The 22,824-nt window shown below is 50.8% G+C and overlaps 1 long non-coding RNA gene, 1 pseudogene and 1 gene segment (V, D, J or C); all 3 read right to left on the bottom strand.

Moving 5' to 3' along the window:
• Positions 1-3,888: 3,888 nt before the first annotated feature.
• Positions 3,889-5,606, bottom strand: LOC147355806 (uncharacterized). The gene is made up of 3 exons (XR_015144808.1): positions 5,510-5,606; positions 5,187-5,399; positions 3,889-4,630 (listed from the first exon to the last, which is right to left on the bottom strand). It is a non-coding gene; the product is annotated as an uncharacterized LOC147355806 (long non-coding RNA).
• Positions 5,607-6,324: 718 nt separating this feature from the next.
• Positions 6,325-10,825, bottom strand: LOC147355805 (immunoglobulin lambda variable 1-40 pseudogene; annotated as a pseudogene).
• Positions 10,826-21,608: 10,783 nt separating this feature from the next.
• On the bottom strand, positions 21,609-22,484 carry LOC147355804 (immunoglobulin lambda variable 1-40-like). The segment is given in 2 exon segments: positions 21,609-22,240; positions 22,350-22,484. Coding segments are annotated over 2 exon segments (429 nt in total).
• Positions 22,485-22,824: the final 340 nt, after the last annotated feature.

Here is a 22,824-nt window from a genome sequence, read left to right as displayed (position 1 = left end):
GGCCTTGGAGTACAGAATGAAGCAGGGCAAAGCCTAATAGAATTTTGCCAAGAGAATACACTGGTCATAGCAAACACCCTCTTTCAACAACACAAGAGAAACCTTTACAGATGGCCATCACCAGATGGTCAACACCAATATTCTTTGCAGCTAAAGATGGAGAAGCTCTATACAGTCAGCAAAAACAAGACCGGAAGCTGACTGTGGCTCAAATCATGAACTCCTTATTGCCAAATTCAGACTTAAATGGAAGAAAGTAGGGAAAACCACCAGACCATTCCGTTATGACCTAAATCAAATCCCTTATGATTATACAGTGGAAGTGAGAAATAGATTCAAGGGATTAGATCTGATAGAGGGCCTGAAGAGCTATGGATAGACGTTTGTGACATTGTACAGGAGGCAGGGCTCAAGATCATCCCCAAGAAAAAGTAATGCAAAAAGGCAAATGGTTGTCTGAGGAGGCCTTACAAATAGCTGTGAAAAGAAAGAAGCAAGAGGCAGATCAGAAAAGGAAAGATATACCCATCTGAATGCAGAGTTCCAAAGAATAGCAAGGAGAGATAAGAAAGCCTTCTTTGGTGATCAATGTAAAGAAATAGAGGAAAACAGTAGAATGGGAAAGACTAGAGATCTCTTCAAGAAAATAAGAGATGCCAAGGGAACATTTCATCCAAACACGGGCACAATAAAGGACAGAAATGGTATGGACCTAACAGAAGCAGAAGATATTAAGAAAGAGCTAGCAAGAATACACATAACTGTACAAAGAAGATCTTCATGATCCAGATAATCGCAATGGTATGATGATTCACCTTGAGCCAGATCCTGGAATGTGAAGTCAAGTGGGCCTTAGGAAACTAGGGATTACTGAGGTGAAATGTGACAAAAACTAGGGTGTTCAGAGGTAAAATCTGACAGAAACTAGGGGGTTGTGTGGTAAAAATCTGACAGAAAAAAAGGGAGCTGTGGTAAAATGTGACAGAAACTAGGCAGTTCTGAGGTGAAATTTGACAGAAACTAAGGGATACTGAGGTAAAATTTAAAAGAAACTATAGTCTTCTGAGGGAAAATCTGGTAGAAACTAGGGGATTCTGTGGTAAAATCTGACAGGAATTAGGTGATTCTGGCATAAAATCTGACATAAACTAGGGGCTTCTGGGGTAAAATCTGACAGAAACAAGGGGGTTCTGAGGGAAAATCTCACAGAACTAGGGGGTTCTGAGGTAAAAACCTGACAGAAACTAGGAGGTTCTGAGATAAAATTTGACAGAAATGAAGGGGCTCTGAGGTAACATCTAACAGAAACTTGGGATTTTGAGGTGAAATGTGGCAGAAAATAGGGGCTTCTGAGGTGAAATGTGGCAAAAAATAGGGGCTTCAGAGGTAAAATCTGACAGAAACTAGGGGGTTTTGAGGTAAAACTTGACAGAAGATAGCGGCTCCTGAGGTAAAATCTGTGAGAAAGTAGGGGGCTTGTGAGGTAAGACGTGACAGACACTAAGGGGTTCTGTGGTAAAACCTGAGAGAAACTAGGTTCTCCTTAGGTAAACCTGACAGAATATAATGGGTTTTGTGGTAAATCGGACAGTAACTAGGGGCTTCTGACATAAAATCTGACAAAAACTAGGGGGTTCTGAGGTAAAATCTGACAGAATTACATGCTCCAGAGGTAAAATCTGAAAGAAACTAGATGATACTGAGGTATAGTGTGAGAGAAACTAGGGACTGTTTTGGTAAAATGTGACAGAAACGAGGGGGTTCTTGGGTAAAATCTGACAGAAATCAGGGGGTATGAAGGTAACATGTTACAGAAATTGGAGGCTTCTGAGGTAAAAACTGACTGAAAGAGGGGGTACTAAGGTAAAATCTAACAGAAATTAGAGGCTTCTGGTGGAAAATCTGACAGAAGCTAGGGGCTTCCAGGGTAAAATCTGACAGAAACTAGGTTGGTTCTGTGGTAAAATCTGACAGAAACTAGGGGCTCCTGAGGTAAAATCTGTGAGAAACTAGGGGGATTCTGGGGGTAAACACTGACAGAAACTAAGGGGGTTCTGTGGTAAAATCTGAAAGAAACTAAGTTTTCCTTAGGTAAATCTGACATAGTATGGGGCTTCTGAGGAGGAGAAGGGGACGACAGAGGATCAGATGGTTGGATGGTATCATCGACTCAATAGGCATGAGTTTGAGCAAGCTTCAGGAGTTGGTGATGGACAGGGAAGCCTGGCATGATGCAGTCCATGGGATCACAAAATGTCAGACAGGACTGAGCGACTGAACTGAACTGAACTGAGGTTAAAATCTGACAGAAACTAAGGGGTTGTGTGGTAAAATCTGACAGAAATTCGATGGCTCCGTGGTAAAATCAGACATAAACTAGGGGATTCTGAGCTAAAATCTAACAGAAACTAGGTGGTTCTGAGGTAAAATCTGACAGAATTACAGGCTCCAGAGGTAAGATCAGATAGAAACTAAGCAATACAGAGCTATAATCTGAGAGAAACTAGAGACTCCTTTGGTACAATCTGACATAAACTAAGGGGTTCTGACATGAAATCTGAGAGAAACTAGGGAGTCTCTGACATAAAATCCGGCAGAAACTAAGGGATTCTGTAGTAAAATCTGACAGAAACTAGGTTCTCCTTAGGTAAAATCTGACAGAAACTGGGTGGTTCCATGGTAAAATCAGACAGAAATTAGGGGGTTCTGAGGTAAAACCTGACAGAAACTAGGTGGTTCTGAAGTAAAACTTGACAGAATTATACAGAGTTAATTCTGATCCACGCTGGAGCTGTTTCTATGAATTTAACCCTTGTTTCTGTCACGTTTGTTATCATCGTCATAAATAGCGGCCTGCTTCAGAGAACCCTACTCCCTCTGCCTGAGCCTTAAACCAAGTACCTTTGGGGAGCTCACAGGGAGATGGTCTCACCCTGCCCACCTGTGAATGACTGTAAGAAAGACGGAAATAACGTATCCCCCTGCCTGAGGTTGCCATTCTAGGGAATCACTGCAAGAGTTCAATGGTCTTTTTCACTTTGTGTCCTCACTTGCCCCATGTCTCATCCCTAAAAGCAGCTAGCATTCAGGCCCCAAGAGCATGGTCATTTTGAGACATTAGTCTGCCAACTTCTCTGTCAGCTGACTTTCCGAATAAAGTCGTATTCCTTTCCTCTCGGATTCATTGGCCTGTCGTGAGGTGAGCAGAGTGAGCTTGGACTTGGTAACAGCCACAAACATGTAGATCAATCTGGCAGGACTGAGGTCACCTTCACAGTATGAGGTTGTCCCACCCGTGATCTCAGGGCTCCTTTCACTTATTTACAACTGTGTGAATTTCTCAACAATGTTTTCTTGTTTTCAGTTTATAAGCCTCTCACCTACTGGGTTATCATATTCCTAAGCATTTTATTTTTTTGATACTATCATGAATTGAATTTTTGAAAGTATCCTTCTTGCTTCTTCGCTTTTAGTAACTGGAAAACAACAGGTTTTCTAGCATTACTTCTGGTAACCCTGTGGGAGATCCTAGACAGAGCAGATCACGTTAAGATGAGTGCTTGTTTTCCTGTCTGTGGGGCAGGTGACGAGCAATGGGCAGGTGGGAATGTGAGGTGGTGTCTGCAGCCCATGGGCCGTAAGATGACCACACCAAGGGTGACCTAGGACATGTGACCATCTACGGAACCGGAATGGCCCCAGGCTGTGTCCACTACTTATGGGGGAAGGAAACGCATGGAACACGTCCTGTTTTTGTTTTTTGTTTTTTGTTTTCCTTTTAAGAAAAAAGTCATCAGTGTATCAAGACCATAGTATGAGATATTGTAAAAGCACCAACTATTCTCATATTGGTGTCTGGTGAAAATAATTTGTGGAAACTCCACAAATCAGGAGCAAAGTGAATTTAATCTCCATAACAATAATTCAACATCATGTGGCAAGTGTTAGACAAAGATATTGAACAGGAAGAATCAATGGTGGATCTTAGCAGTTAGAGCCATGGAGAGGCAGTAGTTCCAAAGGACCCAAATGTAAGGTGCACCTCAGATGCTCCCGTGTTGGTGCAGCAGTAACCGAAGAAACCTCCCCTGTGAAGAAAACGCACAGGCGTTCATGTTGAGGGCCCATGAGAGGGGTCAGAGCTCTAGAAACTCCTGGGAATGGGCAGATGCCCCAGTGATGGAGATTAAAGGCTCCCGAGTCAGAGTTCAGGTCTGAGATGACCTCAGCCAGACCCCAACCTCAGCCCCCGAGCTTCAGGGCAAAGAGACACTGTGTCCCTAGTGATGGGGACATGAACTTCCTGTTTCCTTTGAGAACTTCTCCTGGGAATGAGCTGCTGGAGGGACTTTAAGGACAGAGGGGACAGGAGGAGGCTCCATGCCCAGGCAGAGCCCCCAGATGACCTGGAGTCAGGGTGATAGCAGCAGCAGGTCCAGCAAGACGCCGAGCAGGAAGCCACTGGGCGGCCCCATCTCCCCAGAGAGGAGTCCATACCACAACTGGTCTAGTTCCGCAAGCCTGGAGCTCTGGGTGAGCCTGAAAGGCTGTCACGGGAAGGCGGGAGCAGCAGGCTGAGCATCAGGTCAGCCCAGTGATGGCCAAGGAGCCCGAACTCCAGATTTGAGACCTGGAAAACGAGCAGAGACCCCGAGATCTGAGATGGAGCAGAGATCCCCAAGGGCCCACTACTAGCATCAGAGAGAACGAGAGCTGTTGGGACCAGGACACACGCTGGATGCTCGATGAGTCCAGAGTCAGACAGACTCTACTGTGTTTCTCTGGTTCTGACCTGACCCATCATGGACTCTGACCCCAGGGCACCTGCCCTTGGCACTGGGGATTTCTGCTAAAGTTGAGAAAATCAGACAATGTGTTGCTGCCAAGGAAAGCTGGAGAAGGGGTGAATTAAGACAGATGTGAACAGATTTTTCTGGACCAAGTTCCCTGGTGTGATTCTGGACCCAGTCTTAGGCCAAACAGACAAATGAAGTGGCTGCCTTTGCAGAGGATGTTTCTGCCCCCAGAGCCCTGACTCTGAGAGGACAGCAGGTTTTTGTCTCACTTCCCCCCTGGCCTGGAGCACTGTGGCACCACTGATACTGCTGTCGTAAGATACACAGTAATAATCAGCCTCGTCCTCAGCCTGGTGTGAGCTGATGGTCAGGGTGGCTGTGTTCCCAGACCTGGAGACGGAGAATCAGTCGGGGACCCCCGAGAGTCGACTGGTAGCACAGTAGATGAGGGTTCTGGGGGCCGATCCTGGGATCATTTGGTACCAGCCAACATAATTGCCAGTTCCAACGTTGCTGCTGCTTCCAGAGCAGGTGATGGAGACCCTCTGGCCCAGGGACCCAGACATGGAGGGCGGTTGAGTCAGCACAGCTTGGGCCCAGGATCTTGGAAGGGGGAGAGACAGAGATGGTGACTCAGGAGTCCAGACATGAGAGCAGGGAGCAGGGCCTGTGTGTCTTCCCAGGGCCCTTCCCCTGTCCCCCCATCCAGTTACCTGTGCAGAGAGCGACCAGCGTGAGGAGCAGAGGGGACCAGGCCATGGTGGACATGTCAGGGTGTCCTGCCGTCTGTGGCCCCACAGCAGAACAGAGCGTCCCCACACCGCTCCTTCCCCTCTTCATATACTGAGAGGGGGAGGGTCCTTTCATGCAAATGACTGTCCTCCCCTCCAACCCCCACAATGCTCTGATCACCTCTGGGACCTGGGTCAGCTTCCTGTGCCTGAAGGAGACCAGTGTGTGATCTGGGGAAGGGATGCGTGCGGCTTGGGGGTGGGATGTCACAGCTGGGAACCCTGAGCAGAAAGCATCAGGAAGTACCAGAGGGCTGGTCTCTGCTCTCACCCCTCCAGACACTCAGGAAAGGCCTTGGAATGCCCCTGGTGTCCTGGCCAAACACACATCCTGACCTGGTGATCAGAGCTCTTAACAGCCAACTTTCCCAAAACTGGTTTTGTAATTATACCTTCAGGATGTGTTTGGTTGGAAAACAACAGCCAACTGTAGCTTACCCTGTAGTGCATGTGAGTGTTACACAGTGGATGTGTGATTTTGAGATTTTCAATGAACCAAAATGTGATCATGGAGTAGTAAAAATCTAAGGGCCTCACTTAAAATAGATGCCTAAATTTAACTGAAGAAAATGTTGTTGTTAAGTCACTAAGCTGTGTCCAGCTCTGGCTCTGGTTTAATTCTGCATTCCCATGGTAGTATTTCTAAAACATAATTTTCCTTGTAGCCTCTGTTCTTTAAGGAAGATAATTTTAAAGACTTTCTGACATGTATGGCATCTCCACTGGGGGATTTTATGTCATAGCAGGACGTTCTCTCTGTGAAACAGGGCAGGCTGAGTTATCAGACCATCGCTCGGTCTCAGATCTGAGATGAGACACAGGACAAGACAAGGCAGATCAGCTGTTCTCAGGAACCTCAGACAGGACCATAGACGTGGTCAGACAGAGCAGCAGTCACGGCCCCGTGGGCAGAGCCCACAGGGTCTGCTTTCCCAGCCCAGGGCCCCAGCAGCTTCTCCCGGCCTACTTTGCATAAAATCAGTCCCACAGCAGCTGAGCACAGACACTCCTCAGCCAGGAATCATTTCCCAGGTCTCAGGACAGGGTTTCTCTCCCCTCCTGATTCCTCACTCAATGGGCACACAGGACGGAGTGTGAGGTCTCAGGGAGTAAATCGGCTACTAGAGGGGTTCATGGATCCCTAGGAAACAAGGGGAACCTGGGGAGGAACAGGGAGGGGACGAGTAGGGGTCACATCTGAGAACCAGAGACCTGAGGCTTCTTGGAAAGGAAGGGTTAGAGAGGTTCAAGGTGGGGGCGAGGAAGTGAGTGTAAATTTCAGAAAGATTTGGAAACATGTCCACGATCTTCTGACAGACTGAGCTGGGTCATGACCATGGAGATCAACAGTGTAGGTCTGTAGAAAGAGAAGGGCCCAGAATTGGGAGGAAAGTCATGAATGAGGGGAGCGGGAGGGGTGCATGGAGTGGGCTCTGGGGGCTCCTCCCCTCCTCTGTTTCTGGGAAGAGGGTGGGGACTGATGACCACCTGACCCCTTCAGCCTCCAATTCCGGGTGCTCGGCCCCGTGTGCAGCTTCTCTCCCAGGAGGAGGCCTGGGGGCCGCGGGTCTGAGTCTGTCCTTTGAGAGGAAGCACCTGCTGTCACGTCCAACTCAGTCTGCTGAGCCCGGGAGCAGGGCCAGCTCAGGGGACCATGTTGGTCTGTTGCTATTGCTGCTGCTGCCAGGTTGCTTCAGTCATGTCCGACTCTGTATGACCCAAAGACGGCAGCCCCCAGGCTCCTCCATCCCTGGGACTCTCCAGGCAAGAACGTTGGAGTGGGTTGCCATTTCCTTCTCCAGTGCATGCACGCACGCATGCTAAGTCACTTCAGTCGTGCCCGACTCTGTGTGACCCCATGGACAGGCTCCTCTGTCTACGCGATTCTCTAGGCAAGAATACTGGGGTGGGTTGCCATTTCCTTGTCCTAAGTCTTCCTCTCTTGCCCCAATAATCCAGCCTTTCCACACCTGAGCCTGTCTTTAGAATACTCTCTGTCTTCTCAGGGAACCCTGTGTCCATCTGTGAGGTGCTATCCGTCCTCCAGCCCTGAGCCGAGCAGGAAATCCCGGAGCCTGCGTCTGCTGTGAGGGGTAAGGGGTGGCCCTTGAAGCACTCTTTTAAGCTGTCTCTAGTCCCAGCGCTGGGGAGACCAGGATGGGAGGTGGGGAGTGGCATGCGGAGCCGCATGAGCAGGCTTAGGGTGACAGTGTCCTGTGCTGTAAACAGCCATGACCACGTGGAGTACCTTCAATAGAACTGTGGGTTTCACGGGTAAAGGTCACCATCTCGTCATGCAATTATGACAGCTGGCAAGTTCATTTCCAACAAAGTTGGGACACATGTTTCATCATCAGAAATAGAAAAACATGGTGTGTGGACAGGTAGGTGTGGTGAGCATCATGGACCTTGTAAAACTCCCTTCCCTTGGTTCTGGGTGGAGCCGATGGACCCGGGACGGAGGAGGGGTGTGGGGGCAACGAGGAGGAGAAGGAGCTCAGACACCTCATGTTAACGTGTGTGGAAGAGACGGGAAAGTCTTGTTCATTCTTGTTTCTTTGACGTAAAAATGTAAATGCTCTTCTTATTTGTATTCATATTGGAATTGCTGCTAAAGTAGCTTTTTAATAAAATTCACATGATTTTTGTCAGAGGTGTTTGAGAACCTCAGCTCATAGAGGTGAAAAATATATATTCCTACTGAATTCTTTTCTTATTATATGAACATATTGATGACAGTTTGGCTGAACTTCTGATTTCATATATTTCACGTTACAAGTGTTAACATAAAGTATTAATAAAATGGGAAGGAACGAGTAAGGGAGCCACAAAAACTGACACAATATCACTTTCCATTGTTCAATTCAAAATGTTGAAATTGCCAAATAACCCAACAGGGAACATGTTTAAATGACACCGATGGTGACAGAGGGTCCTTGCCTGCATCCCTCTTCCACTGGGAACACCCGGGCGTTCTGTGGGCAACGGGGCAGCCTCTGCAGGGGTCTCTCATCCCCTGTCCAGGTATCCCCGGAGGTCAAGGTTCCTGAAGGAAGTTCATTTTTGTTGTATGACCGTCCCTCTGTCCTTGGTTGGATGTCAGGTCTGGGCACTGACCCCACGACAGAGCAGCAGGAACTGAGAGGCAAGCCTGTGGCTCTGAGCTGAGAGCTGCTGTGTCCCCTGGGAGCCCAGGTTCAGGACGTCACCCTCCAGTGAGGACCCTGCTGCCCACGTGGGCAAGAGCCAACACAGGAGGTGCCAGCCTGCCTGGCCAGGACCCTGATCTCTCCGGACCAGGCCCACAGCGCCCCCTGCTGGACTCAGACCTCCTCCTCCCCCACTTCACACCACAGCCTCCTGGAAGGGCTTTCTCACACTTGCAGCTGGGTCTTCCTGATGTCACCGCCCAGGGCAGTAGAATGAGTCGCCTTCATCTAGTTTGGGCTTGGTCATTGATTTTTCCAGTACCTAATGAGAGATCCAACCAGTCCATCCTAAAGGAGACCAGTCCTGGGTGTGCATTGGAATGAATGATGCTGAAGCTGAAACTCCAATACTTTGGCCACCTCAGGCGAAGCACTGATTCATTGGAAAAGACCCTGATGCTGGGAGGGATTGGGGGCAGGAAGAGAAGGGGACGACAGAGGATGAGATGGCTGGATGGCATCACCTACTAGATGCACATGTGTTTGGGTGGACTCTGGGAGTTGGTGATGGACAGGGAGGCCTGGCGTGATGCGATCATGGGGTCGCAAAGAGTCGGACATGACTAAGTGACTGAACTGAACTGAACTGGACTGAATGACCTCAGACCCCTGAATGGTATGCTGATACACTTAAGAATTTCAGGATTCCCTGATGTCTGAGTTTGCTCCGCCGAGCTCGTGGGTTCACTGCCATAACACAACCACCCGAACCTGAATTTCCAGGGTTCAAAAACCCAGCATTCCCGGTGGGTTGTGCCTGGTCATGATTCTGTCTGAGTTTCCTTCCCAGGTTGATAGGTAGTCAAGGTTGAATTTGCAAGGCCTCCCGGAGCCTTCCCAGCTGACTACATGGCTCTGTTCTTATTTCTCTCTTTGCAAAGAGAAGAGGGAGGCTCTCAGGTACAACAAATCTCTTCTTGGTCACTTCCAGGGGTTCTCATTTACCCTTCATCATGGTTCTCACAGTACTTCTTTTTGATTCAGATATTTAAAGATGTTTTTAGTCTAATTTTATAATCTTTCTATAATAAATGTTTGATATAAAAGATTATGCTTATAAATGGGAATCTCATCCTTGTCTGGGCTCCTGTTTCATCTCTGGTTGAGAAACCCTTATGACCGTTACCTGATCTTCACTGGACATGGTGAGAGGCGGTCACAGGAAAGGCAGGAGCAGCAGCCTGGGCCTCAGCTCAGCCCAGGGCCAGCCAAGGAGCTAAACGTCCTGAATCAGACACAGCTGGACACTGTCTCTCTGGTTCTGACATGACCGTCATGGACTCTGTCCGCCAGGACCTGCCTCTGGCATTCAGGTCCTTCTGCTGAACTTCAGATATTCATATAAAATACGGTTGCCGAAAGCAAAGCCTTGGTGAGGGGTCAGAATGAAGAAGAACTGAAAGGGTTTCCCAGACCAATTTCCTGGTGTGGGGCTCAGACCCCCGTTTTAAATCAAACAAACAACAGAAGTGTCTGCACTGGCAGAAGATGCTTCAGCCCAGGGAGGCCCGTGACTTGAGGGAGGGCAGGTTTTTGTCTCACTTCCCCCCTGGCCTGGAGCACTGTGGCATTACTGCTACTATCCTCAGCAGATGCACAGAAATAATCTGCCTCGTCCTCAGCCTGGAGCGAGCTGATGGTCAGGGTGGCTGTGTTCCCAGACCTGGAGCCGGAGAATCGGTCGGGGACCCCCGAGGCTCGACTGGTCGAACCATAGATGAGGGTTCTGGGGGCCGATCCTGGGATCTGTTGGTACCAGCTCACATATCCATTTCCAACATTGCTGCTGCTTCCAGAGCAGGTGATGGAGACACTCTGGCCCAGGGACCCGGACACGGATGATGGCTGAGTCAGCACAGCCTGGGCCCAGGATGCTGGAAGGGCGAGAGACAGAGATGGTGACTCGGGGGTCAAGACATGAGAGCAGGGAGCAGGGCCCTTGTGTCTTCCCCGGGCCCTTCCCCTGTCCCCCCATCCAGTCACCTGTGCAGAGAGCGACCAGCGTGAGGAGCAGAGGGGACCAGGCCATGGTGGACATGTCAGGGCGTCCTGCCGTCTGTGGCCCCACAGCAGAACAGAGCGTCCCCACACCGCTCCTTCCCCTCTTCATACCCTGAGAGGGGGTGGGGCCTTTCATGCAAATGACCGTCCTCCCGTCCAACCCCTACAATGCGCTGATCACCCCTGGACCTGGGTCAGCTTCCTGTGCCTGAGGGAGACCAGTGTGTGATCTGGGGAAGGGATGCGTGCGGCTTGGGAGTGGGATGTCACAGCTGGGAACCCTGAGCAGAAAGCATCAGGAAGTACCTGGGGGCTGGTCTCTGCTCTCACCCCTCCAGACACTCAGGAAAGGCCTTGGAACGCCCCCTGGTGTCCTGGCCAAACATCCATCCTGACCTGGTGATAGAGCTCTTAGAGTCAACATTCCCAAAACTAGTCTTGAAATTATACCTTCAGGATGTGTTTGGTTGGAAAACAGCAGCCAACTGTAGCTTACCCTGTAGTGCATGTGAGTGTTACACAGTGGATGTGTGATTTTGAGATTTTCAATGAACCAAAATGTGATCGTGGAGTAGTGAAAATCTAAGGGCCTCACTTAAAATAGATGCCTAAATTTAACTGAAGCAAATGTTGTGGTTCAGTCCGACAAAGTTGTGTCCGTCTCTGGCTCTATTTTAATTTTTATTGCCATGGTACTATTTCTAAAACATAATTTTCCTTTTAGATTCTGTTCTTTAAATAAGATCATTTTAAAGACTCTGTGACATATATGGCATCTGTGAAACAGGGCAGGCTGAGTTATCAGAGCCGTGGGTCAGTCTCAGATCTGAGATGAGGGACAGGACATGACAAGACAGATCAGTTGTTCTCAGGAATCTCAGACGTGATCATGGGGATCAAACCTGACTTAGGTGTGGTCCAGACAGAGCAGCAGTCACGGCCCCGGGGGCAGAGCCCCAGGACAGGGTCTGCTTTCCCAGCCCAGGGCCCCAGCAGCTTCTCCCGGGCTCACTGTGCATAAAGTCAGTCCCACAGCAGCTGAGCACAGACACTCCTAAGCCAGGAATCATCTCCCAGGTCTCAGGACAGGGTTTCTCTCCCCTCCTGATTCCTCACTCGATGGGCACACGGGACAGAGTGTGAACGTTCACAGGATAAATCAGCTGCTGGGTGGGCATCACTGGGTCCCCTGGGAAATGAGGGGGAACCAGGGGTGGAACAGGGAGGGGTCGAGCTGGGGTCAAACCTGAGAGCCAGAAACCTGAGGCTTCTCGGGAAGCAAGGGTTAGAGATGTTCAAGGAGGGGGATGAGCAAGTGAGTGTTTCAGGAAGATCTGGAAACTCGTTCATGACTCGCTAAGAGCATGAGCTTGGTCATCACTGTGGAGGCCAACAGTGTATGTTGTAGAAAGAACGAGGCCCAGAATTGGGAGGAAAGTCACGAATGAGGGGAGCGGGAGGGCAGGCTCTGAGCAAAGAGATGAGGAGGAGCGGGCGCAGGCTGAGGAGAGCTGGAGGGGTTCACCGGGTGGGCTCTAGGGGCTCCTTCCCTCCTCTCTTTCTGGGAAGAGGGTGGGCACTGATGACCACCTGACCCCTTCACCCTCCAACTCTGGGTGTTCGGCCCCGGGTGCAGCTTCAGTCCCAGGAGGAGGCCTGGGGGCCGCGGCTCTGAGTCTGTCCCCTGAGAGGAACCACCTGCTCTCACATCCAACTCAGTCCGCTGAGACCGGGTGCAGGGCCAGCTCAGGGGACCATGGGGGTGCGTTGAGGGGCTGCCAGTTCTGAGCAGGTGCACAGCGCCCCCTGGTGACGCACCCGGGGAACGTTCTCGGCGGTGAGAGGGGGAGCAAGGTGCCGCTCAGTTACTTGGATCTCAATCCTGTCTGACTCCTTTGCGACCCCGTGGACTCTAGCCCACCAGGCTCATCTGTCCATGGGATTCTCCAGGCAAGAACACTGGAGAGGGTTGCCGTTTCTTGCTCCAGAGGATCTTCCCACCCCAGGGACAGAACCCACTTCTCTTATGTCCCTTGCATTGGCACCGGGTTCTTTACCTCGAGCGACACCTGGGAAGCCTTATGAGAGGAAGCAGGGGCGCTCTTTTTTCCTGTCACCAAACACTCTGTCAATAAACAAATGAGTGAACTGAATAGCAATAAGTATTACACGTCTTTGATAGTGTGCAGATACTTCTTTTTTATTTCTCCTATTGTATTTTCAGGTGATTCTGACTACTTTTTCTCTTTTTCCTACATTTATCTCCTTTTCCTTAGGACCCAAGAGTGTTTGTACTTGCTCATCAAATAGATTTGATGACTTGTCCCTAAAAGCATCTGTCACCTGATTTCATCATCTCAGGCATCTCACCAGTGATGTCTATGCTGTCTCACTTCCCTTCATTATTTAGTTTCCTCGTTCTTGATAGAAGTGACGATTTTTACTGGATCCTGGACTGTGTGGAAATTGCTTGTAGAAACTCTGGGTTCTATTTCCTTTTCCTTTAACAGAAAATGCTTCTGTGGTGGAAGCTCAGGGATGTGCGTTCACTGCCCAGTGACCCAGCAAGGGCGCACTGACTCCCCTGCTCCGTGCTGCCGACTCCGACCTGGGAGCCGGGGGCAATTGCTGTGAGCAGCTCCTTCATCCAGGGGCGTGTGACCACCCCATGTGTGCCGCTGGCCTAGGGAGGGGAGTCGAGCTGAGGGGGCAGCTGTGCTGCAGTCAGGGGACACTCAGTCTGCTGGATTCCGTGGTCTCAGGGACTCCAGGAAGGGAGGGGCAAACACCTTGCCCTGGGAGCCCCATGGCTGTGGGGGAAGCAGGTTTTTGTCTCCTTCTCTCTGGCCTGAAGCACTGTGCAAACTTTCAAGCCATCAGCCCATGAGAAACAGTAATAATCAGTATCGTTCATCATGAACTGAGGTGGTCAGAGAGGCTGAGTTGCCAGAGTTGGAGCCAGAGAATCAATCTGGGACCCCTGAGGGTCGTTTGCTATTTTCATATGTCAGGAGTCTAGGGGCCTTTCCTGGGAGCTGTTGGTACCAGCTGACATAAAGACCCCCAGTGTTGCTGCTCCTTCCAGTGAAGGAGAGGGTAACCCTCTGACCCAAAGTCCCGAACATGGAGGGCGGCTGAGTCAGCATAGCCTGGGCCCAGGATCCTGGAAGGGGGAGAGACAGACATGGTGACTCTGGGGTCCTGACAGGAGAGCAGGGAGCAGGGCCTGTGAGTCTTCCCAGGGCCCTTCCCCTGTCCCCCCATCCAGTCACCTGTGAAGAGAGCGACCAGCGTGAGGAGCAGAGGGGACCAGGCCATGGTGGACACAGTCAGGGTGTCCTGCCTTCTGTAGCCTCACAGCTGAGCAGAGTGTCCCCACACTGCTCCTTCCCCTCTTCATATCCTGAGAGGTGGAGGGTCCTTTCATGCAAAGGATCCCGTGCATCACACTGACCCTCCCAGGCCCTGGGCCAGGTCTCTATGCCTGACGGTGGCCAGAGAGTTGTCAGGGGTAGGGCTCTGTGGGTCTCAGGAGTGGGAGTCACAGCTGGGAGCCCTGAGCAGAGGCCACCAGGCCTTGTCAGGGAGCTCTGTCGGGGGGCCCAGCTCTGCCTCCCACCACCCAGCTTCAGAAATGGACCCCGAGCGCCCCCCACCCCTCGTCCAGGCCCAGACACACATCCTGTGACCTGGAGAGCAGAGCCCTCAAGGACAGATCCTGCCTCCTGCTCTGTGCACTATCCCCTCTTTAGCACCAGGCCAGGTGCCCCTTCTATGTCCCCCTGAGCTCAGGGCCATCATGGGCTCCCCTCAAATCCTCAGGATGAATCTGTCCAGGGCTTCCATGACTGCTCAGGGGTCAGGACCGAGGGGCATCTGAGACACAAATTCCTCTCAGATCAGGATCAGGTCAGGGCAGTGCCGGCCCCGGAGCGGGAAGGTGGGTCTCCTTCTGTGCAGGACAGCAGGGTCCCTCCTCTGTGGGCCTCCTCCCTGGTGGGCAGAGCCCTCCTTCCTCTGTGCGTCCCCTCAGCCCTGAGGAAGAGGGGGCAGTTCTCTGAGGAGGGGGTGAAGGTGTGGAGAGGCCTGAGGTGGGACTCAGCATTCCTAAATGCCTGGATCTTTACCATGTGTTTGAACAAAAGAGCCTCTTGATGAAAGTGAAAGAGGAGAGTGAAAAAGTTGGATAAAAACCCAACATTTAGAAAACTAAGGTCATGGCATGTGGTCCCATCACTTCACGGCAAATAGATGGGGAAACAGTGGAAACTGACAGACTTCACGTTTGGGCTCCAAATCACTGCAGATGGTGACTGCAGCCATGAAATTAAAAGATGCTTGCTCCTTGGAAGAAAAGCTATGACCAACCTAGACAGCATATTAAAAAGCAGATACATGACTTTGCCAACAAAGGTCTGTCTAGTCAAAGCTATGGTTTTTCCAGTAGTCATGGAAAAGTTGAGAGTTGGACTATAAAGACAGCTGAGCACCAAAGAAACGATGCTTTTGAACTCTGGTGTTGGAGGAGACTTTTGAGAGTCCCTTGGACTGCAAGGATATCCAACCAGTCCATCCTAAAGGAAATCAGTCCTGAATATTCATTGGATGGACTGATACTGAAGCTGAAGCTCCAATACTTTGGCCACCTGATGCAAAGAACTGACTCATTTGAAAAGACCCTGATGCTGGGAAAGATTGAGGAAAGGAGGAAAAGCAGATGACAGAGGATGACATGGTTGGATGGCATCTCCAACTCAATGGACATGAGTTTGAGTAAACTCCAGGAGTTGGTGATGGACAGGGAAGCCTGGCGTGCTACAGTCCATGGGGTCGCAGAGTCGGACATGACTGAGCTACTGAACTGAACAGAACTTACTGTGTGTGAAGCCTTCCACACGCTGGACCCTGTCCCATGGCCTGTCTTATGAAGTGGCCCCTCCCGGGCGTCTGTCCTGCAGGCACAGGGCACCGGCTGCAGGGAGCAGGCCTGGTGATGCTCCTGGCAGTTTTTATTGAGACTCTGAAGGGCTCTGAGCAGGGTGTGTCCCCAGGGATCCTGATACGTAATAGCTGTTAGGACCAACCATCCCAAATAGCAGGTTAGAGAAGGTAGAGGTCGAAGTGATTGGTTGGAAAAGAACGGTTGACTGTAGCTTGCCCTGCACTGGTGAGGTGTTACACTCTGGGTGTGTGAGATTTTAAACGAACCAAATGTGGTAATGGATTAGTGAAAATCTACAGTCATTCCTTAAAATCTGTGCATGAATTAAACTGACGGAAAATCGACGTTCTCTCTTAATTTTTCACTTACAAGGGTACAGTTCTGGAAAACTAATTATCATCGTAAGTTCTTTTTTTATTAAAAAGTTCTTTTTAAATGACTTCATAGGTATCCTAGGAAATTTTAAATACTATCCAGTAAAAATATTTCTACAAAGATATTTGTATTCCTAACTTGTTTGGACTTTGACTGAGGCAGGGCTAGAACCAGCTCTTTCTGCCACATATTGCCTCTCCACTGGGGAGTGCTTATCTCTGAGCAGCCTGTGAAAACAGGGCAGGCTGACGTATGGGAGCCATAGGTCAGCTCAGAGCTGACTTGAGGGAACGTGCGTGACAGGTCAGGTCTGCTGACCTCGGACACGCAGAAGTGACGATAGGAAGATAGGCTGAGTTAAAGGAGGTCCAGGTAAGGCAGCAGTGACTGCCCTGGCCGGGAGGGGATGAGTTGGGGTCACACCTGAAGTCTGGAGACCTGAGGCTTCTCTGGTAGGAGGGCTAGAGAGGTTGCAAGGGAGGACAAGGCTGGTCAAGGAAGGGAAACTGACCCATGACCTGATAGAGTGACGTTGGTCTGGAGGAGGAGGTCGCTGGTGAAGGGTTGTAGAGAGGAGCCCAGATTGGGGAGGAAAGTCATGGATCAGAGGGGTGCTCTTAGGAAAGAGCAAGAGAGGAGCAGAAGAGGCTGCAGGGAGTGGGAGCGGTGCAAGGGGTTATTATGTATTCCTAGTGAATTCTTTTCTTATTATATGAACATATTGATGACAGTTTGGCTGAACTTCTGATTTCATATCTTTCATGTTACAAGTGTTAACATAAAGTATTAATAAAACGGGAAGGAACGAGTAAGGGAGCCACAAAAACTGACACAATGTCAGTTTCCATGGTTCACTTCAAAATGTTGAAATTGCCAAATAACCCAACAGGGAACGTGTTTAAATGACACCGATGGTGACAGAGGGTCCTTGCCTGCATCCCTCTTCCACGGGGACACCCGGGCGTTCTGTGGGCAATGGGGCAGCCTCTGCAGGGGTCTCTCATCCCCTGTCCAGGTATCCCCGGAGGCCGAGTTTCCTGAAGGAAGTTCATTCTTGTTGTATGACCGTCCCTCTGTCCTTGGTTGGATGTCAGGTCTGGGCACTGACCCCACGACAGAGCAGTGGGAACTGAGAGGCAAGCCTGTGGCTCTGAGCTGAGAGCTGCCGTGTCCCCTGGGGGCCAGGTGCAGGACATCACCCTCCAGTGGGGACCCTGCTGCCCACGTGGGGAAGAGCCAACACAGGAGGTGCCAGCCTGCCTGGCCAGGACCCTGGGCTCTCAGGACCATGCCCACAGCGCCCCCTGCTGGACTCAGAACTCCTCCTCCCCCACTTCACACCACAGCCTCCTGGAAGCGCTTTCTCTCACTTGCAGGTGAGTCTTCCTGATGTCACCGCCCAGGGCAGTAGAATGAGTCGCCTTCGTCTAGTTTGGGCCTGGTCATTGATTTTTCCAGGTACCTAATGAGAGATCCAACCAGTCCATCCTAAAGGAGACCAGTCCTGGGTGTTCACTGGAAGGACTAATGTTGAAGCTGAAACTCCAATACTTTGGCCACGTCATGTGAAGAGTTGACTCATTGGAAAAGACCCTGATGCTGGGAGGGATTGGGGGAGGAGGAGAAGGGGACGACAGAGGATGAGATGGCTGGATGGCATCACAGACTCAATGCATGAGTTTGCGTGAACTCCGGGGGTTGGTGATGGACAGGGAGCCCTGGCGTGATGCGATTCATGGGGTCACAAAGAGTCGGACACGACTGAGCGACTGAACTGAACTGAACTGAATGACCTCAGACCCCTCAATGGTATGCTAATACACTAACGAATTTCAGGATTCCCTGATGTCTGAGTTTGCTCTGCCTAGCTCGTGGGTTCACTGCCAGAACACAACCACCCGACCTGAGTTTCCAGGGTTCAAACTCCCAGCATGCTGTGGGTGGTACCTGGTCAGGATTCTGTCTGAGCTTCCTTCCCAGGTTGATAAGGAGTCAAGGTTGAATTTGCAGGGCCTCCCGGGACCTTCCCAGCCCAGACTGCATGGCTCTGCTCTTATTTCTCTCTATGCAAAGAGAATAGGAGGCTCTCAGGAACAACAAAGCCCTTCTTGATCACTTCCAGGGGTTCTCATTTACCCTTGATCATGGTCCTCACAGTACTTCTTTTTGACTCAGATATTTAAAGATGTTTTTAGTCTAATTTTATAATCTTTCAATATTAAACGTTTGATATAAAAGATTATGCCTATAAATGGGAATCTCATCCTTGTCTGGGCTGAGAAACCCATCCCAGACAAGGGTTTCATCTCTGGTGAGAAACCGTTATGACCGTTACCTGATCTTCATTGGACATGGTGAAGTCTAACGTTCTAACCTTCAATTGTTAGAATCCATAGATTTAATGGAGGTGGGATTATAAGGTCTGTGTCCAAAATAGTGACATTTATCCAATATCATCTCAAACAAGGAAGCAGGGAGGGAAAAGGGGGAGAGATCATGAGGCAAAAGAGGAGGAAATGAGCAAGTGAGGAGTCTGAGAGCCACATCCCAGTGGGGAGGGTCTCCCAGTACCTGGAGAGGAGGGCTCTTCAGGCAGCAATCCCCAGGAAAGGGAGGACCCAGCTTCCCTAAGGGTTAGGGTTCAGGGCAGAGCACAAAGCCTGGAGCAGGAGAGGAACGTGCGGGGGGTAAGAGAGGCCCCTGGGGCTCCAGGGCACAGATCCTGGGCTTCTGCTTCCTCGACATCCTGCTCAGTACCTGTGAGGGACCCTGGACACATGGGCATTCTGCTTGTATATGAAGACCAGAGTGAAAAAGGGACAGTTTCGTGGACCCCATAATGATGGACCTGGATGAGGAGGTGAGACTGCCTGGATTTAATAGCACAAGTGAGAGCAGAGACCTGAACCAGCACTGGTGAGGTCACAGGCAGGGTCAGGGCCGTGATGGGTCGACACGGGAGTAGAGGACAAGCTTTCATCAGACATCCCCATCACACGGGGATTCCCTGTGGCTGTGGTTAGTGATGAGCTGTGTGACACTGATGACCAGCCTCCTCACCAGGCTGGGGTCCAGAGTGATCAAGGAGTGTGGACTTGATCCTGGGCATGTGGACCCGCCAGGAGCCAGAGAACAGGGCTGAACCCCTGACTGTCCCTCACCTCTGTCCTGAATCACAAAGACAGGGACTTTGCCTGGAATCCCTTGTCATCATGCCATGGTGATCCCCGCTTCCCCGCTGTTCCTTCTACAGGCCATGGGGCCCTTGGCTCTGGGCTCATCGGGGGCATCACAAGCAGAGGTACACAGGCACATCCTGGGGAGCCCCTGCTCCTGACAGTCCACAGACCACCCCAACCCTGAAGTAGGAAATACTCCAATGGGGTGGAGACGAGAGGAGGGGAGGGCAGGACAGAGCCAGCACCTGTGGGTCAGGAGAACCACTCCTGGGCTTTCCTGCCTCCTGTGATGTATCAGCGGTGCCCCTCACTCCTCATGCTCTCTGCTCTGCCCCTTCAGGAGTAGGGTTCGCACCCTGGGGGACAATCTGCCTGCTGGGATGGTCCACGGGCTCTGCTGAAGGTGCATCTGGAAAAGCCTTCTGCTCCTGATCTCCAGTGAGGGAGCTCAGCTCCACGGCTCCCTTGATCACATGGATGACCAGGGTGCACTTCAGTGGTATCAGAAGCTTTACATTTTCTGAGACTTCAGCAAAACTGACTGTACAACTGGGAGTAGACTTATTATGAACCAGAACATACCTCAAGAATTAATGGATTCTGGGGTATTCTTTAACATTTGACGGTGCTCTAAGAACAAGCCCCTGACAGGCTGAGCCTCTCGTCCCAGTTTCCCATCTACCTGTGTCGCTGTGAGAAGCCCTGTTGCACCAGCCTGCACGGTCAGAGTCAGCCTCATCCTCAGGCTGCAGCCCGGAGACGAGCAGGAGCCCTGCGTTGGCCGAGGCATCTTTGGATCCAGAAAACCTGCGAGGACCCCGGAGCCTGGTTCTTACTGGAGTCTGAGTGGTAGGATCGGAGGGCGGAGGAGGGCTCACTGGCTTCTGCTGGTTCCAGTAACAGCAGAGCGGCCAACACTGATTGCGGGGAGCGAGCTCCGCCCGAGGCAAAGGTCATGAGGAAGGAGGCTTGACATACGCAAAGGCGGGATCAAGCCTCAGGAGTCTCCCTGGAAATTCTCGAGCATCTACCCCCAAAACCAGAGTCTGCCTACTTTCTGCTTTGTGCTTTCACCTACACCTCTGACTTTACAGGGGGCTGTCCCCCACTACCTCTCTCTGAAAAAAGTGTTAGCTTACAGCTCCAGTTAATAATTCCTGGGTGTGACAGTGTTTCAACCTACAAACTCCTTTGGAAGTCCTCTAGCCTGCGTGAATAGGTTTTTTCAGCCACATGTGATTGTTCAGAGCCTCCCAGCTGTGAGAGGGAGATGTTCTAAACTGTCTAAACACAGATTCCTTTGAGTAGTTAAAAGATTGATTAGAAATTGTATTGGTGAAGGGTTTTTCACTTATTGGGCCAATGTTTGCTGCTAAGTCTCCATACCCCTTACCTACTGTGTTCTTGGCAGTGTATTGATTGATATAATGGGTGTATAGAAATGTAAGTAGTAGCCTCAGTGTTTGTAACCTTGGACCCTTGAGTTAATTCTTTTCTTGACTGAGCCCACCTCACCTTTGCCCTATAGGAATGCAGCTTTGTCCAATGCTTTTTTGGAGGCTGGTGCCTGACTTTGGAATAATCACCTTTAGAGAAAGATAAGTTTCTTAAAATGTTAACAGGCCTCCTGGCCAGAAGATGATGTAATTCACCTGAACTTTTGCATATGATAAGTTTGAAAGCCTGGCTTCGATTAGGACCAGGAACTGCTGTCCTTGCATGACTCCACCCCTTCCCCCATTATCCTCTATGCACAACTTAAGGTATAAAAACTACTTTGGAAAATAAAGTGCGGGCCTTGTTCACCGAAACTTGGTCTCCCCATGTCGTTCTTTCTCTCACCTTCTGGCTGAATTATTCAGCCTCTTTTCTTCACTGAATTTTCCTACTGAGCTATCCTCATCCTATTACTCTTTATATCTTTGATAAAATATTTAAATAAATAGGTCGCCGACGCCGTCCCCGCTTCGAATACCCTGGATCAGCAGGGGCTGGTCCCCGGCAACTGATGTCACCGCTCAGGGTGCAGGGAGCCACAGAGTCAGCTGCGGTCTGTGAGGGGACAGGGGTCTCTCCACACACAGGCCCTGATTGCCGGTCACAAGAGTCCTCAGTTCAGGGCTGCTGATCCAATGTTGATACCCACAGCAGCACCAGCTCTAGGGGCTCAGCAATCCTGTGCTGAGAGAAACCAACAAAAAACAGGAGTAGAATTCATATACCTGCAACCTTATAGAAGAAAGTTAACAATGCAGCCATTAAGTTGAGATTCTTCTAAAATATCAGTCGAAAATAATAAAACACACTACTCAAGATCAGAAATTAAAATGATAGTGTTTGAAAAAGTTGGTTTGAACATGGTGGAGTATTCCAAATTCCCTTTCCCCTAAATGGTCTTACATGGAGCAGAAGGACTGGGAAGAGCAGCTGAGGACATTTTGAGTGAAAACGTGCAGGAAGTTGTGAAGTATGGCCACACACTCTTGTTCTCACCGTGTGAAATGAATATGATTTTATGTCCATTTCAGAGCTGCTGCTACAGTGCCTGCTTTGACAGAGATGTTTCAGTCCCAGGAGGCCCATGTCTGGAGGAGAGCAGGTTTTTGTCTCACTTCTCCACTGGCCTGGAGCACTGTGCCATGATAACTACTACTTTCGTAAGTTGCACAGTAGTAATCCGCCTCATCTTCGGCCTGGAGCGAGCTGATGGTCAAGGTGGCCGTGTTGCCAGACCTGGAGCCGGAGAATCGGTCTGGGACCCCCGAGGGTCGACTGGTACTCCTATAGATGAGGGTTTTGGGGGCCGATCCTGGGATCTGTTGGTACCAGCTCACATAATTACCACCACCGATGTTGCTGCTGCTTCCAGTGCAGGAGATGGTCACCCTCTGGCCCAGGGACCCGGACACGGAGGGCGGCTGGGTCAGCACAGCCTGGGCCCAGGATCCTGGAAGGGGGAGAGACAGAGATGGTGACTCTGGGGTCCAGACACGAGAGCAGGGAGTAGGGCCTGTGAGTCTTCCCAGGGCCCTTCCCCTGTCCCCCCATCCAGTCACCTGTGCAGAGAGTGACCAGGGTGAGGAGCAGAGGGGACCAGGCCATGGTGGACACGGTCAGGGCGTTCTGCGTTCTGTGGCCCCACAGCTGAGCAGAGCGTCCCCACACCGTGCCTTCCCCTCTTCATACCCTGAGAGGGGGCGGGGCCTTTCATGCAAATGACCCCCCAGCTCTCTGACCCCACCCAGCTCTCTGTCCCCACACCTTAGGTCTCTGATCCCCCAGCTCTCTGACCCTCCCTGGGCCCTGGGTCAGGCCCCTGTGCCTTGGGGTAGCCAGATCAGGGGCGGGGCCAAGTGGGGCTTGGGAGTGGGAGGTCACGGCTGGGAGCCTTTCATGCAAATGACCACTCCCCCACTCCGAGTTACACTGTGGGTGCATAACTCTTCAGAACTGCCTGGGAATGTCCCCTGTGTCCCATCCAGGCACACTCCCTGTGACCTGGTGATAAGAGCTCTTAGAGTCAACCCTCCC

Source organism: Bos grunniens, chromosome 17 (genome assembly GCF_055505025.1).
Source record: "Bos grunniens cultivar Pamir isolate PY7600 chromosome 17, Bosgru_T2T1.0, whole genome shotgun sequence".
Classification (NCBI taxonomy): domain Eukaryota; kingdom Metazoa; phylum Chordata; class Mammalia; order Artiodactyla; family Bovidae; genus Bos; species Bos grunniens.
This window is presented reverse-complemented; position numbering and strand designations above follow the sequence as displayed.